Genomic DNA, 19144 nt, shown 5'->3' with positions numbered 1-19144 from the left:
AGTATCTGTTTAACTGTCTGCTAATGCTAACATCCAACTGTTGGAAGCTTCAAGTCCGCAGCAAAAACATCAACACCTCCTGTCTGAGACAAGCCAGGTCCTTCAAAATAAAAGCACAGTGGGTTATCTTTGATTTATTTAATTATAACAATGCTTTTAAAAATGTCATTATAAAAGTACTTTATTTAACCTTTACATTCCTGTAATAAAATTAAAATGCTATTATAACAGTAGTGTATTCAACTTCATTATTTGACAGTAGAAACTTCATTCAATTTTATTGTAACAGCAGTTCATTTAATAATTTTGTATTTTAGTAATTAACATTAGTTTAGAAGACACTTAAATATATCGATATATATATATATATCATGTATCCTGATACAGAGTTAAAATATTGCCTTATTATTTAAAGCCATATTGTCCAGCCCTAATGCATTATAAATGTGTTATTTTTGTTAATAAATTAGATTTTTGTATCATATTTGAATATTTCTGCACATTAGAGTCCATAAACAGTCTAATTGTTCCCACCTAAGAGCTGAGCACAAAGGTGGAGCTAATAACACTGATGTCAGTGGGCAACCGCATCGGCAAAGTCAGCAAATCTCTGTTTTGGAATGTGTGAATCTCCACAAATGAAAATGTGGATAAAACTAAATCGAAGATGTGAACTACAGCTGCTAAATGGGTAGAAATGGACTGCAGACCAGCCAACACGGTGGAAGACTCGGGTCTATGTGACGTCCTCAGGTTGTGGAGAACAATAGTTTCATGCATACAGGACCTGTATGAATCACAGAGAGCAACTGAACTGGAACTCCTGAAGAGTGTGAATGCTGTTCTTTCATTCCTAATCTTAACAATCTGGTGAGACTTGCTTTGCCTTGTCAATATGGAATCAAAACTTTTTTGAAATACAGAACAATTGAATTGTGATTAAATAATATGATTAGTCCGGATATACAGAAATAAAATTAATCATGATTTTTGACAGCCCTACTTTACAGTGAACAGCTGAACTACCTACCATCATGGTGGCGCTGAAGGATTTCCCTCCGAATGACTTGAGGTCGCTCAGCTCCTCCAGGTAGTTGATCCGGGTCTGATCCACTGACAGACCCTTCTGCTTGGGATCGTGCTGTGATTGGCTCTTCTTCATGTGGTAGCCGATGGCCTTCCTCAGATCTTTTTCTCGCATATTCCTCAGCAGGGTGGACGACACAAAGTTCTCAATGCCCCACGTCTTCCTGGAGCAAACACACAAACACACGCTGAGAGGAGCTGTCTGCGTTTAGGATGTGTGAATTTAGAGTATGGAAAAGCATCCTCTTTATCCCAAACCTTTTTTTGCATCTTTGACGCTCACCTGAGAGGCTGTGTACTACAAAGCCGCAGCTGTATGATACAACTTGTGTAACTGTGTGACTGTTCAGCAGAGTGCTGCTCAAAAAACATGTTCTGTAAATATTTATTATTGTCCCACCAAAAAGGTAGAACCAGCATGGAACCCCACTTTGCTTTTTGGTTCAGTTCAAATGTGTGTCTCACGTGATCATCTTCAGGTTGGTCTTTGGTGACTGTCCACAGCTCGCCAGGCGCTCCTGGATGTGCAGCGCAGCGAGCCGCAGGGCGGTGTTACACCTCATCTCTATTGCAAAGCGCTCCTGCAGCACATCATTCACCCCCTGACACACACACACACACACACACACACACACACACACACACCCACACACACACACACACACCACATTGTAAATCAGTTAAAATTTAATTTGAGAAACATTCTAATGTTTCGCGCACATTTCAGGACCATCCACCCACTCATTCAGACTGGCTTTTGTTATGTCTGGGATTTGCATGGGTTTATGTTTTATTTAAGTAAGCATATATATATATATATATATGTGTGTGTGTGTGTGTGTTTATGTATATTTATGTATGTATATTTTTTAAAGGTAGGTGTGTATATGAATGTGCATGTGTATGCAGAATGTGTATGAATTCCAACAAGTGCTGCAGCCTGGAGGTGATGTATGGCCCGACCTGCAGGTAGAGGTACTCAAAGGCAGTGGGATCCTCCTGCAGTAGCGTCTGGAGGGTTTTGGGCATAAAACAAACACGGAACAGACATCTGTAGTCATGGGCTTCTTTCTTCTGGACCACCTGAAGACACTCGCACACCCACACACACACACACACACACACACACACACACACACACGCACACACACACACACACACACACACACACGCACGTATGCATTGCTTCAAATGTGTGTCGTTGAATGCAGGTAAAAGCATTAGTACTGCCACAGGTTTAACCAACTAACAAATGGAGCTGTAGTGTACACATGTACTTTAAGGTAGAAGTGTAAAACAATTATTGGCGTGCGTGTGTGTGTGTGTGTGTGTGTGTGTGTGTTCGTGTGTGTACCTGCTGTATCCTCTCCTCCTCATGCAGCAGCAGTAGTTTGGTGATGCTGTGCTGCTGCTCGAGCACCAGGGAGAAGTGTTCGATGCGGCTCAGAGAAAGCTTCTCCTTCAGTGTCATCACAATGTCCTGATGCACACAGAAAACTACAGCTGAGAGACAATATTTGATAACATCAGGAAACAATTGCTGAGCTGAGCTGAGGATTGTACGTCTCAGTGAAGCAAGCGGAAGTTGGAGTGTTTGGCAAATCTATGATACTGATGTACAGTGTATCTAATACTGATAAAACGGAGGGAGAGTAAATATGAAGCTTCCTGCAGACTTGACAGTTTATCACATTAATTCATATTTACAGAGTTGGCTTCCTCAACTCCTACAGTCAAAATATTTTGTTTTATAACAACCCTTAGGGCCCACTTTAATATTACAACAACAGTGCTAATCATAAATATCAAATTTCAGAATCTTAACCCTTTAAATGCCAGGTTTTTGTCATTATACCACTATGTTTTAAGATGAAGAAAAAAATAATTATTTTCAATATACTACATGCAAAGTAGATTTTTTTTTAAAATTATTATTAACACAGTTTGAGATATGTCAGTGATTGTCGGCAACATTGATTTCGAAAGTGCACCTAGTGGAAATAGCATGTATTTTGTTCATATGACAAATATGGCAAAAATGACTTAATCAGGTGGAAAATAATAAAAACGTCACATTCCAAGGCAAAAGCCCAGGCTGTGGGATCCAAAATTGCAGTTTGAATGGGTTTCAGTGGCGCATTTTTTGCACTTAACAGTCTGAATGTAATAATTTTGTTTTCACGGTGTATTTCAGACTTATTGTAGGAGCTAAGATGGAAATTCCAAGATTAAAAAATACACAAAATTTTCCAGGAAACTTGTCATAATTTATGCCATAGGCAAGAACACAGACAAAATGATCAGTAAAGAATGAAAAGCGCATAAAATGCACCAAACATTCCCTAAGGGTTACGTGAGCATACAAATTGTCTCTAGTTTCTGACTTGCTTAAGAACCGCAAATGGGCACATCATGAACCTCGGCTTCCTTTTCTTAACCCTCCAAATTCTACTACAGCTGATCAGCATCTGGTATTAACAGTAAATAATAATAACTAGTAATGGATATCAAAACAGACTCTAACATTGCATAGTACCTTGACTGTGGTGTTGGGGTCAAATTTAAAGGCCTTGGTCTGCCCGTTCTCCAGATACACCTTCAGAACATTAGGCAAGAAGAGCAGCGAGTTGCCCTGCAAAGCAGACACGGGGTCAGAGGTCAGGGGAAGTGTCAGATGAAACTGTGTGCGATCTGTGAGTGTTGTAAAGCTTGCTGGTTCAGGGGGATTGTAAAAACAGCCTGACAGGGAGATATGAGATGGAGTCAAGAAAAGAAGCAGACTGTCTCTCTGTGTTGGTGTAGATCTGACCAGATAGCTTTTTCTGCTGTCAGAATGTTTGTCCTCAATTAAATTATAATTTCTTATTCAAAACCAGAGAAGGAAGACAAGGAATGTAAAACACAACAAAAGAAATACACACACACACACACACACACACACACACACACACACACACACACACACACATACACGATACACGTATGTATTTTATACACATACATATAAACTGAGCTGCATGCACACATGCTGAGGGATGTACCTAAAGTGAAAAAGGTTACAGAAGCCTAAAAATATGAATTAAGATTCAGAGATTTAAAATTAGATACATTTTGAAAATCTAAGTTCATCAGGAAGGTCGTTCGAGAGTAACAGCAAAAGCTATAAAACCCTAACAGCCGACAGCTTCCTGCCTGATGACATCAGACAGTAATTCAGAGGGGCAGTCGGGGCCACGAAGGTCTCTGAATGAGCAACATCGCACGATTGCACATGGATAATTGCACATTCTAATAATAAAAATAAAGTTATAAAATAAGGTTAAAATCAAATGACACACCTAGGTGTAATTTTAAAATTTTAGCCAAATTTCCAGAATATCGACAAAAGAATTAATGCCCTATCCATCCGCTACGGAGTTGAGTAATCGAGACAAAACAGCTGGTGGTATGATGGAAATATGACATTTCTGTTTGTTTCATCTTTTAATTTGAGGAAGGTACTGAGGTAAGGTCTTTTCAGCGCTTCACACAGATATGATGTTTTCATGTGCTGCTATTTTTAGTCTCTTCAGTGATGTTTCTGTGAGCATTCATGTAAGTCATGATTTATTTGCTATTTTTTTGCCATCGCATGTTGTCACTTTTTGCCTAAAAGTCATTGTTTGTTTTGATCAATACACAAACTTTTCCTTCCTGGCCAAGCTTTAAAACTTTTTTTTCTGTTTCCACTTTGTGCAGATCAAAAATCACATAAAAACAGCTGGATGGAAATGCCGCTAATGACATATGTGTGTGTTTTATTGGACTTTAATTGGAAAATTTGACAGGCATTTCTGCTTTTTCACAGAAACGTTTTGTAATTTTAAATAAAGAAATTTAAATACTTTGGAAATTACAAAATACTTAAAGTGCACCAAAGAGAAATAAGCCGTTTCATTTTCAGCTCCTCTCACAGAGCATCCGGCCTGTTTCTGTGTGCCCGGCGTGTTCACTGAAGTGAGTCATCTCTCCTGCCTCAGCCCTGTTCTCTCATCATTTTAGAAAGTGTTTTTCTGTATTGAAACTGTGGTGTAATGCAACATTAATGTTTGTACATTTTCCAGTTCAAACGTAGAGCTTTCAAATTTTAGACAACCCCTCCTCTGTCATCCTCCCATCTTCCATTTCTCTCGTTTTATCTCCATTTCAACAACAGCAACCCACCCAAACCCCCCCTCACTAACTCTCTGCTTATTGTTCTGTAATCAGAGACATTACAACTGGAGGATGAGGCAGATATTGATCGGTGTTTTCTCTCTGATTAGTAATGGGCACTTCAGCCTCTGTGGTTTTCCTCATCCAGCTAATTTCACATCCGCTGGCAGGATGTGAACTCTGACCAACCAGTGCACCGCTTAGAGGAGAAAAACTGCATGCAGTGTGGAATAATAACGATCAATCATAAAACATAACTCCCTGTTATTGTTCAAACATACAACTGGCAACAATAAATCCCATTTTTAAAGCACTGACTGTTGTATCAGTAATGTTGATAAATCATGAACCTGGAGGGTAAAGCCCAATGGCAAATGAAAACAGCAAGTTACTAAACCCAACACAAAATTAAAACAGCAGCACAGAAACACAGCAGCAAATCAGAAAATACAACGGCATGTGGTGAGATTCTTTGGGCATTTGTTGCATATAAGGTGTCCGTAGAAAATTTGAAAATCCAAAAATAAACACAAATACAACCATTTAAATTTGTATGCCCCTACCCCAAGCCAAAATAAAAACATCAGTCCCTCTCCAGAGGTTAAAAAATTAACAGCTCTTCCTCCCTCATAAATAACAAACAGTCCCTTCCCAGACTGCTCTAAGTCTTGTGATTGCCTTTACCCACTTAGTCATTATATCCCTATAACTGATGATTATCAAAAATCTCATAGTGTAAATATTTTTTGAAAGCACCAATAGTAAGCCCTGCAATGTTTTTGCATATTGATATTGACATATTTGGTAAAAAATATTGTGATATTTAATTTTTTTCCATTTCACCAGGGCTTAATTTGTGCTGGATATAAACAGTGTGTGAAGAACACCTTTGACGTTATATATTGTACTACAGAGATATCCACTGCTGAACAGCCAGGGACGGGCCGTCAATGGATACAGCCGTCAATGGATACAGCATAGCAGTTACAGTCTCACTGAATTAGTTGGTTAGTATGTAAAAAACATAGCAATAGCAGAAGCTCCAGGAAAATGAGCATAATCCCATCAGAAGCAGCTCGCATTGTGCAAAGTGTTGATTGAAAAAAAAAAAAACAGAGAAAAAGAATCTACACACTGTTTTTATGTATTTACAATCACAGGAGCCATGCAAAGTTACAACAACTGCAGCAGCTTGCTCCAGATGGGGCTCTGAGATGGCCTTGTTTTTCTCTAAATCATTATCTTATAATCATATAATTCTGTATCCTCTAAAATCTGACATTTTTGCAGGTCCTTGAACACAGTGTGGCAGGCAGAGATGAGTATAACTTCTTTTTTTCCTCCACAGCAGTTTGTCACTCACGGGGTGGATAATATCTGTTCATATCTGATCAGATCACATCGCTGGATGAGAGGAGCAGTTTGCAGATGTTTGTCAGTGAAAGCAAGGTTTTAGACGACGCAAAATGAACAGTTTAGGTCTGTTGCTCCATCTCTGCCCTAACTGAACCATGGTATATAAATATTCCAATAGTGCTCCTAATTAACAGTCCAGCACCAAAAATGTAGTAGTGGGCAGCGGATGTTTTAGTAGTAGCAGCCCGCCACAACTAAACGAATGTGTGGGAAACCCTGGGGGGTTTAGCTCATTTGCAAGTTCTAAGCATTACGGATGCAGAATATCTGCATCCACTGTTCTCACCTGAGAGTGTCCATTGACTTCCACCTCCTCAGCAAAGTGAACTTTGACAGGATTCGACCTGAGCTTGGCCCTCTTCTCTGGTGTGATGAATGAAGACTTCGGGCCCTGAGAGGAACACAAATCCATAAATCAGGTTTGAGGTTTCATCAATGAATCAGGTAAATCAAGTGGTTTTTTTTTAAAATAAGTGAATGTGGACTGAACATGGTGCAGTTATATTTCCAGCAAAGCACACGAGAGTTTGACCAAATGGGAGTTTCCTGCAATGTTCATGAATCCGGTGTAGGTTTTTATTATCTAGGTTTTTATGTGCAAATCTACTCACAGATTTACTGACATTTCATAAATGAGACCCATTAAGCATTGTGCTAGAATCAGCTTTGATTATTCACGAAAAAAAGTTGACATTGTAAAAAGTTCTAAAAAAAAATCACGAGCACTGTCTCGGATGGATGTGCACACTAGATATTGCAGAAATGTAGACAACAGAGAGAAGAATGAGACAAGAAATGACGGTATGTAGATGGTGCAGCCATATTTAAAAAATGCATTAATGTAGTGAAACTAATACTATTTCACTTTGCAATTCTATTAAAGGATTTACATTAAGAAAAAATACATTATGCATTCATATTAATCTTAGGTACATGTGCTCAGTAACAGAGAAGCACATTGTTGCCTCCATTACTGCAACACCAGTTATTGATGGGTGGTGAATTGAAAGCACCAGAGGAAACGGAAAAACAATCGTCCTGCTCATCTACCACTCTCTAATTAGAATAACAATCTTCATCGCCTTAAAATTTTGTAACCATCAACAAGCATGACGTAGATTAATATTTTCTGGGAAAGGATAATAAATCCTCGAAGCTCAATAATGATTCCTTGGAGGAGCTGGGAGCCATAAATCAGACGGTGAAGATGCTTCTATCAGCAGAGCGGCTGATGAGGATCACTAAGGAGCAGCCATTTACATATCTACTTCACCTCAGTGCAAACACGTTAGCATGACAGACTGAGCTACACACACACACACACACACACACACACACACACACACACACTCACATAGTACAGATTGAACGATCATGATACAGTGTGTATCTGTCGGGGTGTGTATGGGGAGTCCTCGAGGTTGTAAAGCGTTGTCACACTGATGTAGTGGTGGAACCTTGGTGACAGGTCGCTTGTTAGCAACAATCCCTGACCTCACTGACATGCTGATTAATGGCTTTGTTGACAATAGCATTTTAAAATCCCATGTGTATGAAGACGGCAGACATCTATAACATGCAAACATATGCACGTGTTTGCTTTTACAAGAGGAAATGTTAGAAGTTCATCTTAAATTCAGCTGGAATGCCAATTAACCCTTTAATACCTGAGCAGATTGGCTTGATTTCTTTCAAAATAATTGTGAAGAAGACAATGAGCATCAGAAGAAGAAAAGACCCAGAAATTAGCAAGAAATGAATAAAAAAAGACCAAGAAAATGACCTGGAAAATTAGTTAATATATATATATATATATATATATATATATATATATATATACACACACACATATATATATAAATAAAATGATAAATAAAAAACAAGGCAAACAAGACATTTTTTAATAGTTTTTTCCCTAGTTTTTTTTTTTTATTTTTCTCTCGACATTTTGCCTTAGATTTTTGAAAAAGAATTTTCTAAATGTACTATTTTCTTGCAGTTTGAGAAACATTCCTGACCATTGCATTTTTTACATGTTTTTAAAGAAAAAACACTTTTTTTCAGGATTTAAAGGTCTCAATGCTTGTCTTTATGCGTAAGTGCATGTTTGTGTGTTTAGACTCACCTGCATCGTTCTGAGGACAGTCATTGTCAGCGTATCTTGACACTCCCTGAAAAACAAAGAGGTGGCTGTATGAGGTCAGAGCAGAGGTGTGGAGCTTCATTTCAAACATTTTGTGCTACATGTGTGTACATATCTTCATGCATGTGTGTGTTTGTGAGCTGTCGGTGTAGACCTGATTATTTCAGCAGCTTGCTCCGGGGTCAAGTCTTCGACCGCGATGTTATTGATCTTCACAAGCTGGTCGCCAGGGACGAGACGGCCATCTGCGGGACCACCTGCACACACAAAATGTCCTTGTGTTGTCACGCCTCAGGGTGTTCAGCTGGCCTGCATTCATGCAGCAACTGGGCCTGATGACAGGCAGGAGCTTGTATTCTGGTGATCTCCTTTCATCTCACACTGATGCATAATTTTTCACCCAGCTCTCCAAACCTAACCATCCCATCACAGAAACCAGCAACCACGAGCACATCAAACAACTGTGTGTTTCTCCACCTCATTAAGCTGTCGCTCACCTTCCTTAACTCTATCACAGTGTTTAACACTAACGTCACCTTTCATCAACTTCATTACTTTCATTAACCTACGTCAGCATCCATCTCTTCAGCTGTGAGTGGCTCAAGATATTAACCCACTCATATCACTCGAAATGCCTTTTTCAAAATCAAGCTTTAAAAAAATATTATATATATAATAATATTTTACCCAACATAAGTCCTAATCATGAATATCAAATGTTGTTTGTTGTAATTTTCAGAATTTTATCCTTTAAATGTCAGGTTTTAGCCATGATGCCACTATGTTTTTAGATGCCCCCCCCCCCCCCCCCCCCCCCCACACACACACACACACACACACACAAAAAATGAATATTTAAAAAAAATACATGTTAAGTAGATTATTATTATTTTGATTATCACAGCCTATGATATGTCAATGTTAGCAGCATTTTTTATTGCATTATTATTTGTTGTACAGTACCAAATACACGCATACTGCTCTGCACACAAAATGACCTTTTTGAAATCAGGCTATAAAAAATATCGTACATTAATATGATTTTCTGCTCTCACTGAGTTTATTGTTTTTAGCAACATCAGTCCTAATCATAAATATCAAATATTCATTATTTTTTTGAATTATAACCCTTCAAGTGCCAGGTTTTTGTCATGATGCCACTATGTTTATAGATGAAAAAAAAGAGAATTGTTTTCAGTATACATAGCCTGGGATATGTCAATGATTAGCTGCAACATTGATTGTAATAGTGCTCTTAGTGGTAATAGAGTGTATTTTCTTCATATGCCAAATATGATAAAAATGACATCAGGTGAAAAAAAGGAAAAAAGACAAATTCCAAGGCAAAAGCCCAGAATGACACAGAAATAATACAATGCATGTTTTTATGCTTTGATGGCTGTGGGATCAAAAGTTGCAGTTTGAATGGGTTTCAGTGGCACATTTTTTGCATTTAACAGTATGAATGTAACAATTTTGCTTACGGTGTATTTTAGACTAATTAAAAGCAAGTAAAAAATGTACTTTGTGTCATAGTTGTTTGGCCCTCAGGTCCCTAACACAGTCTTAGCTGTCTGAGTTTGTCTAAGAATTTGAAGTACTCATGGGAAGGGACTTAAAATCTTAGAAACTTAAAACTTAAAAGGTTTTTCTAGATTAATAAATTAGAATTTTCATTCTGCAGCCATGCATTTAATTAGGCAGTGGTGATAGGTCCACTGAATTACTTTTTAGCATGCGTTAAGAAAGATAATAGTCTCCCATTAACATGGACATTGATCAGCCTTTCACTGTCTCCACAGACTACCATAGTGTTACTATTATCACCAGCATCTTCAGCATGTTTTTGTCTGAACAGCATGAGGTTACGCCCTGATACTGAGTAATGAGTGTGATACGAGTTATTACTTAATGTTACATCCAAAATAACTTGACACCAATAGCTCTGGAAATGCTTTAAATAAAGGATTCAATTTTAACTGTCAATATGCTGCAGCACCTGCCAGAGTGAATGGGAGAGAGGCAAGCTGAGCCAAGGGCTGGTGGAGATATTTGCTACTGTGTGTGTGTGTGTGTGTGTGTGTGTGTGTGTGTGTGTGTGTGTGTGTGTGTGTGTGTGTGTGTGTGTGTGTGTGTGTGTGTGACAAGCAGAAGCAGATGGTGACAGAGCAGACTTGAGCCAGACAGGCCAAAGTGAGGTAATCTGTGCCTGGACCTCAGGGGGATTCAGATCCTCGAGGCTCTGCAGCTCAGCAGCAAACTGTACTTCAGTGTACAAATATAGGCAGAATATGTTATATGTATTTCATGATGTTTAAGTGATTGTTTAGTTTCAGCCAGATGATGATATTAAAATATGGAAGCTGTATGTTTGTGTGTTCAGCAGTTACAGTATTTTTTAAGCATAAACTGAATCTTTTTAAGCTATACAGACACTTTAAAATTCAGATGTCTTATCTGCTTTATAATATGTAGTTATGGAAAGTATGTCATTGTTATTACCTGTAAACATTCATGGAGGTGGCATCTAGGGGAATTAATCAGTATAAACATAGTACAGGAATGCACTGACAAAATGCACTGTGCAGTTTGCTAGTATAGCTTGTTTTCAGTCATGTGACCCCGATGATGTGTGAAAGTCAGATGGGGGTCAGGAAGTGAAGAACACCGGTTGGGAATCATTGGAAATTGAGAAAAATTGAAAATTTCTAGAGACATTGGATATGATCCCTACACTTTACGTAAAAGGGATTTTACCCACGGGTTGACTGATTTGCTTGGCATGGAGGTGATCAATGTCACAAATGACTTCTTTTCAACTGTTGTTTTGAATAAAAAACCTGATTAATAATGACAGACGACATCCAGTGTGGAAGTCTCCAAAAAGACAGTGCAGTTTAAGGCTGGATTACAAAGCTTTTGATCACACCAGAGCCTGTGTTGGAGTGGCAGGGTGGCTAACATTAGCTACTTCATAGTGTCCAGTATGTCAGAGGCACTCAGGTGGAAAAGCTTTACAATGCAGTTTATTTTAGCATAATATTGCATTGTAGATCCATTTATTTTTCACCTTCGGCACCTGAACACAGAGCTAACTTACCCAGTGACAAGAAAAAAAATGCATTGGTGGACACATAACGCTGCCAAGTAGGATGCACTCACTGGATTTTGACCGATTCAGTTCATCTAAAGAAAATGCACAGATTTTTTGATTGGTTGAAGTGAAGAATTTCAGTTGACCAAGATTTTCTCTGATCAATTACAGCCCTACTGCCAATTGACTCTTTAGATTAAAGGATGGCTTAATTCAGTTCAATTTTATCTATAAAGCCCATTATCAGAAATCACAATTTGTCTCAGAGGGCCTTACAGCAAATGACATCCCTTTGTCGTTGGATCCTCAAAGCAACTAGGGAGAAACTCCCTAGCCCTTTAACTTGACCTGGACCAGTTTATGGATTCATGGACCAGTTTAAAGACTCCATTCACCATTATGTTCAGACCCCAAAAATGTGGAGAAGATTACAAGCTACACTTGATCTTCAGACACAAAACCCCCCAAAAATGGAGAGTACAAAGAGAAACTAAGGTATGTTCACCCCTCCATCAGCAAAACAATGAGACTTCCTTAACTATTAATACATAACAGTGTTAAATAACTTATGTCATTTAACACTGTTTCAGTCATATTTGAATGATTGATCATGCACAACATCCAGGCTGGCATCAGTTCCAAAAGTTAATGCATCCTAATCTGAAGGAGAACTATGATAGCTGTAAATAGATCACATGCAAGATGCTATATGAGATGAATGACTCTATTTTAGGAAAGGTGGAGAGATTGCAGCACTCCTTAGATGTGACATTTAAAGCAGCCAGTCGCTGGAGAAAAATTGTGATTCTGAACAGAGATGCAGCATGGGTAACCATTAGTGTCACATTACTCTTCTCTGAATTCAGCACAGAAATTGAGCATCATGTACCATAAAACCATCTGTGAGCAGGTCAGAATCATGCAAAACCATGTGTTTACATTGTGACCAGTAGGGGGTACTGTGCCATAAGATCCAGTGGAGACGACCCCTCAATCCTGAAACGCTGTGGTAAGATCTGGTAGTTTTGCAGTGGACATCAGAGCCTATTATATCCTATACTGTTATGCTACCATTTATTTAGCAATATCATATTTTTTCAAATGTAGGTGCTACATACCACAAACCTCACAGGTAGGCCTATTAAGTAATCAAAAATGACTTAAAATGCTGATGAAGGATGCAAAGGTATCCAACATCAAAGCTAACCAGTTTCGGTGTGATCTGAACATGTCCTATAACTTATGGATGAAACCATTTCTAAAATTTTTTATCTAATGAAAATTTCTGTTTCAACCCATATTTGTTGGCCAACATTTACCAACATTTTTTTGCAACCCCAACATTGAACCCAAGTCGGCGCCAATGCTGCTAACCCCTGTCTTAACCACATATTACATAACAGAAAGTGCATTAGGCGCTTAATTGGAAGAGGCTCTTGGGGACAGTGCATAGCCTGGGAGGAAGTGCTACCTGAGAGCTTCACATTAAAGTATATAAAGATATATATTTAAAATACTCCCTGGCCTTGAAAAGCCCATTTTTTGTTGTGCTTTCTCATTATAATAAATATTCTTTGTATACACACACACAAACACACACACATACACACACACACAAACACACACAAACACACACGCACGCACGCACACACACACACACACACACACACACACACACTGCAAATACACTGAGATGGGACCAAGTCAATGCAAGTCTTTGCGCTTGCCCTGAGTTATGTCCCAAACAGGTCTACACATTGAATTACGTCCTAAACAAGTTATAATGCATACTTCATTAAATATTAAATTCACAAAAATCAGGCTTTTTTAATATGCATTTATTTGTTAAACCAGGCTAGTTAAAAAGTTACTCAGCTGTTAAGCTAATGTTTACTAAGCATTAGCTTGCTACCTGTACTTATATTAGCCTCGACTTATTGTTCTTTGTCCAACTTCAAATGTCGAACAAAGTTGGAAGTTACTGCGTTTTTGTCTATAATTTTCATCTAGACCATTTTGCAGACTGCATTTCATTTTTGTTGACCACCACATAGATTTTGTATGTGAACAAAATGATCTTTGGTAACTTTTTTTTCCAGCTGGCACTCAGAAACTTAATTCAAGGTCTTCATGGTTCTCTCCAATAACTTTACTGGATGCTGTTGGATTAGAAAAAAATGCTTCAGGGAAATTAAGTGTTGACTTAAGCTAGTGTATTCAGGAAATGGAGGGAAAAATTGACTCGGCAGACTTTAAATAACATCCTTTTAATCTTTGAGATTGGGGGAAGGTATCGAGTATTATCGAGTCATAGGGCTCCAGTCCATGTGAAGTCCTGAGTCATTGGTGTTTAAGTCGAAGACATGTGACTCGAGTACACTCAGCTATAGCTCAGAGGTAGTGCAGGTCATCCTCTTATTGGAAGATTGGCAGTTTGATCCATGGCTCCTCCACTTAACATGTCTAAGTGTCCTTGAGCAAGATACTGAACCCCAAATTGTTTCTGATGGCTGTTATATAAGTGTGTCAGTGTGTGTGAATGGTTAAAAACTGAGTAGCAGGTGGCACCTTGTATGGTAGTCTCTGCCACTAGTTGTGAACATGTGTGTGAATGGATGAATGTGAATCATGGTGTGAACCCTCTTTGAGTGGTCCAAAATGACTAGAAAAGTGCTGTACAAGTGCAGGTCCATTTACCATTTACTTCTGCACATATGCACACACAGGCACACACACCATGCACACAGGATCTCAGTGACACAGTAGATTTTTGTGATTTTGTGGCCTGCAGTATCAGCATACAATCTCAGCCTCCCCTGGAGTTTCCACTTTTTACAGCCCGTCCTGTTCTCTGGCCAGAGGCCTGCAGTGGTCTGGCACAGCTCCACTCTTACATTTGCTGAGGACTTGCTTTATGCAAAATCAGAGACAATGGGGAGAATGGGATGGAAAAATGCCTCGTTTTGATCGGGCAGAATATATTAGGTAGTATACCTACAACACCCTTGAGTAAGTCCTGCATATCTTTGAGTATAGCTCTAACCCTCCCATGGGTGGGACAGGTCTTTCCAGGGCTGCTGCTATGAAGACTGTTGGGCAGGAGACACTGACAAAGCAGACCAAAACACTGCAGAGCTTGGCAGCAGAAACTGGCATAGAAAATGATATCTCCAGGGGAGAAGCAGCCTGGGCTGGTGTTGGGGAGAATTAGAGGAACCAACCAGACATACAGTAGCTGAGCTCACCTAAACCTGCACTGTCAGCTCTTGAATCAAACACCCTCACACTGAGTAATATTGAATTTCTTCTACTCATTATTTGTCCAGGGTGAGAAGTGCTGCATTGCTCTTCGGGACAAGAGTTACAAATCTTTGTATATAAGAACCATGTTTAAACACAACAAGGTTTGTATATAGTATAGGTCCAATTCAAAGTTCAGAACAGGCACTGGGTAGAGAAGGGGTTAGCTGTTAAAACGAATTCCTATTTTGTCTGCACTAGACCTTCTTGTTAATAGTGCTTTCATTTTCCCTCCTTAATCTCGAGCCATACCTGGGGTGACCTCCTGCACGAGGATGGGGTTCTGGGAAGACAGGGTCAGGCCATGTGAGTTGAGGTTCGGGTCCCGTTGGATCTGAACGATGAAGCGGAAGGGATAATTCCTCTGATCCGAGCCACTGCACTCTGCTGACTTCCCGTCCACCGCAACCCGGTCTCTGGAGGGGAGCAAGTGGACAATTCAGAATCTCACCTGGCATATTATTCAGTCCCTCCAGGACTCTGTGATGTTGTGACTGTAACAATTCACACAAATTCTGCGTGCCCTTCAATTTCCTCCAATGACTGCAACTTTACTCATTTCTGTGCACAGCGTATTGATCCACTCAGCCTCTCTCTTTCGCTCTCTGTCTATCATGAGACCACTGCTGCACCTGGGACAGTCACACATCGTGACACAGTAACTGTAAGCAGTATGAGGCTAATCATACTCAACAGTTATTAGCGACTCTGATTACTGAGACAAGCCATTTTAGTGTCACTGTGAGCAGCACTGGAACGCAAACAAGTGAGCCCCACACAGCTCAACCTGAGTGAAGCCCGGTCCTGCAGCACAGAGCAGGGGAATTTTTAAATCTTCCATAGTGAGGACACTTATTTCAGATGCACAACAAAATTTAACAGATCATTTTAAAACACTGGACATGGATTACACATTTGAGCAACTTTTAGAGGATTTAACTTTACAGACTATAAAGCTTCACAACAGCTGTCAAGCTGTCGGGGGCACACTGGGCTCTCCTTCACCTGATGCTGAAGCTGTTGTGGTTTGGGATCTTGGATTCTCCCTCACCTGGCGGAGAGGCTGTGAGTCGCACAGAGGTCTTGCTTTTATCTGTGTCTGACTCATCTGTAGTGTATTCCTTCTGTTGCTCACTCTCTTTACAATCACCTCGGTCTGTTTGGTCCTCGTGTACCTTGCGGTTTTTTAATCTTCCTGAGTGGCTCTGACTTACATCACAAAGAAAACTATGAACCAGCTAACATTTTTTTGCTTAAATATTTAGGTCAGTATTGGCTATGAAAATGCATCATATCATGATGTGAGTCTTTGTAATTGTAACTGTTTTAAAAATACAAATTCTTATGATTAAAAAAACGCCTAAAAATATCACAACTCTTTAGAAAAGCTACCACAAAATCCGGCATTTCAGGTTGTAAGAATCACAAAAAAAGCCTGGAGGGACTGACTACTTGCATTTCTGCTCTGGCAGCTTGATCAGTTATGTGGTGGACACCTTCATATTCGTGTTAAGTACAAGGATAAGGGGAGAAAGAATAAATACAACCAACAGTAGCAAAATACAGCATAAGTTATGTTATTTGATAGACAAAACTGATGCAGCACTGCAGCAACACAACTAATGGATTTCCAGTGACCTCCATATCTTCACACAGGTGCCTCCCTCAGTCAATGACATACAGCTCAGATGAAACTGAGAATTTAATTCATGTATTCAAGAAATGAGACAAAAACAAAGGCCTACCTGCTCAGAGAGTGAGACCTGCTGCCCAGATCCCGGGACCGTCTTAGCCATCGTCCCACCACCTGCTCCACCCGACTGGTTCTACGGGATGGGGAGCGGCTCCTGTCCTGCACCTCCATTTACCTACCAGGAGGGAAGGTCAAATGAGTTACACATGCAGTATAGTTGATTGAAGGGCTCTACATTACCAAAGCAGTGTCGGCATGCTGTAATGAAACATTCCATGCAGGAAGCAAATCAAACAGGAGGGAGCTCAGCTGCTAAAACCCCCAAACCAGATTTCCTCAACAGTGAAAAGCAGCCACAAGTGTTTTCTGTCCATTTCAAAACATCTTAACAAGTATGAGGAAGTGAAATGTGTGTAAATCAGTCAATACTTTAACATGATGTTAGAAAAAGTGGAATTATTGCGTTAGTCCGACTAAAACTGGACCTTTAAAATACATGTCAACATGTTAGTCCGACTGAAATTGCACTAAGTCGAATTTCTCAAAGTCGGACTAACACACCTAGATAATAGAAGGTAGAAGGTAGATTTATTGGTCATTTTTTAAACAACATTTAAAAAAACGAAATTCCGATGTGGTTTGGTTTACTCTTTCATGTATACGCCTCAAACTGACCTGAATTGGCCTAGGCGTTCTGCGAATGCTCCATAGTCCCTGCACCAGGCTTTGACCCAGAAGTCAAAAAGCATAAATTTGTAGCAAAAACGCAGGAAAAAACAAAAGAAGAGGCTGGGAAGAAAACAAAACCAGACACAGGTACCAAATAAAGTGTAGAGAATGTATGAAATGTACTGCACCAAAAAGTTATCCATGTTGTCACCGCTGAATATGCAACGCGTTTGCCACTTGCTAACTTGTTTGGTGTGTGAAGAAATAGGTCAACTGGAAGATAGGTCTAAAAGCAACTAACTGAAAGGGGGCATATGTAATAAATGGATTAACCCCCAGTCCTTGTATACTGGGACAAGACCTGTAGTCCAAATACATATCAAGCTATAACTGCTTCACTTAACTGTGCATGGAAACATACTGATTTTTTTCACAAGACAAACTTTTTTACAATCATAATGCAGGATGCAACTCAACCACAGGCATGGAAATAGCTTGCATAATACAATGCTTCTGACACACACACACACACACACACAGACAGAAATAGAGACACAGACACAGACACACACACATTTGGCTTGGGACGTCTGAGGATTCGACATGGGCTGAGGCCAGCGATGATGTCACTTGTGACTTCAGGCAGCCTAATAGCCTCTTAGCCTGAGTTATGAGCCAATTGCCTGCATGTTGCATTCAAGCCTCAGTAAACATCAATATCAGTAATTCCTAATGATCAATATCAATGGTGTCTCCCTTAGACTCCCCTGTTGTGTTTGTTGTGAAGCAGGCGGTCGTCATAAATGCCTGTCAACGGGCTGTGGTGGTTGGTGAGCTGGGTGTAATGGACACGGGTCACGTCTGGTGTCTGTGGGTTAGTCTGGCTGATACATGGACCTGTAGCTGTGCGTTAATGGCTCTTTGTGGAATCTTGCAATGTTCTACGTAATGCCGTATCCATTTACACACACACACACACACACACACACACACACACACACACACACACAAACAACACTAAGGCCTATGGACATTTATGTTGTCCTTGAGAGACAGATATACTGGAAAATTGACTTGGATCATTGTGTTTAGTGCTGTAACAAAAGATTCATTTTATTATCCATTATTCTGACTATCGTCTCCATTAATTCTTTGGTCTATGAAATACAATAATTTTCAGAGCCCAAAGTGACACTTTCAAATAGATGGTTTTGTATAGCCAGCAGTCCAAAACATAAAGAAATCCAGTTCACGAGCATATATGTTTGGCAAAGACAAACAACACATTTTCACATTTGAGAAGCTATAACCAACAAATTTGGTCTCTTTGCTTAAAAATGACTGAAACGATGAAATAATGTTTAAAGCAGTTTTTGTCAATAAACTGAAGATTAATTGATATATCATTTCTGCTCCTACTGATACTACAGTGTGTGTCTGCACAGATGTGTTCATATGTTTATCAGCACATGCAGCCCATGCCAGCAGACCGTGCAATAAACATTTTGGGCCGAATGCCGCAAGTTGGTTTATACCCTTACAAAAATCA

General features: G+C 39.6%; 1 protein-coding gene across 1 annotated transcript in view; it reads right to left on the bottom strand.

The window, feature by feature from the left end:
* The window catches only part of LOC121942334 (FERM and PDZ domain-containing protein 1), a 28034-nt gene extending 10937 nt beyond the window's left edge, over nucleotides 1–17097 (bottom strand). The window contains exons 1-10 of the mRNA XM_042485511.1: nucleotides 16979–17097; nucleotides 15486–15649; nucleotides 8994–9096; nucleotides 8822–8867; nucleotides 6983–7087; nucleotides 3623–3718; nucleotides 2441–2566; nucleotides 2050–2169; nucleotides 1552–1688; nucleotides 1031–1250 (exon numbers count right to left, since the gene is read on the bottom strand). Of these exons, the coding sequence (XP_042341445.1) occupies nucleotides 1031–1250; nucleotides 1552–1688; nucleotides 2050–2169; nucleotides 2441–2566; nucleotides 3623–3718; nucleotides 6983–7087; nucleotides 8822–8867; nucleotides 8994–9096; nucleotides 15486–15649; nucleotides 16979–17097 (1236 nt within the window). The remainder of the gene's footprint in view (nucleotides 1–1030; nucleotides 1251–1551; nucleotides 1689–2049; nucleotides 2170–2440; nucleotides 2567–3622; nucleotides 3719–6982; nucleotides 7088–8821; nucleotides 8868–8993; nucleotides 9097–15485; nucleotides 15650–16978) is intronic.
* Between the last annotated feature and the right edge of the window lie 2047 nt (nucleotides 17098–19144).

The sequence above is a fragment of the Plectropomus leopardus genome, chromosome 4, assembly GCF_008729295.1.
Source record: "Plectropomus leopardus isolate mb chromosome 4, YSFRI_Pleo_2.0, whole genome shotgun sequence".
Lineage (NCBI taxonomy): Eukaryota > Metazoa > Chordata > Actinopteri > Perciformes > Serranidae > Plectropomus > Plectropomus leopardus.
The sequence above is the reverse complement of the archived record's forward strand: the minus strand, read 5'-3'. Positions and strand labels throughout refer to the sequence as shown.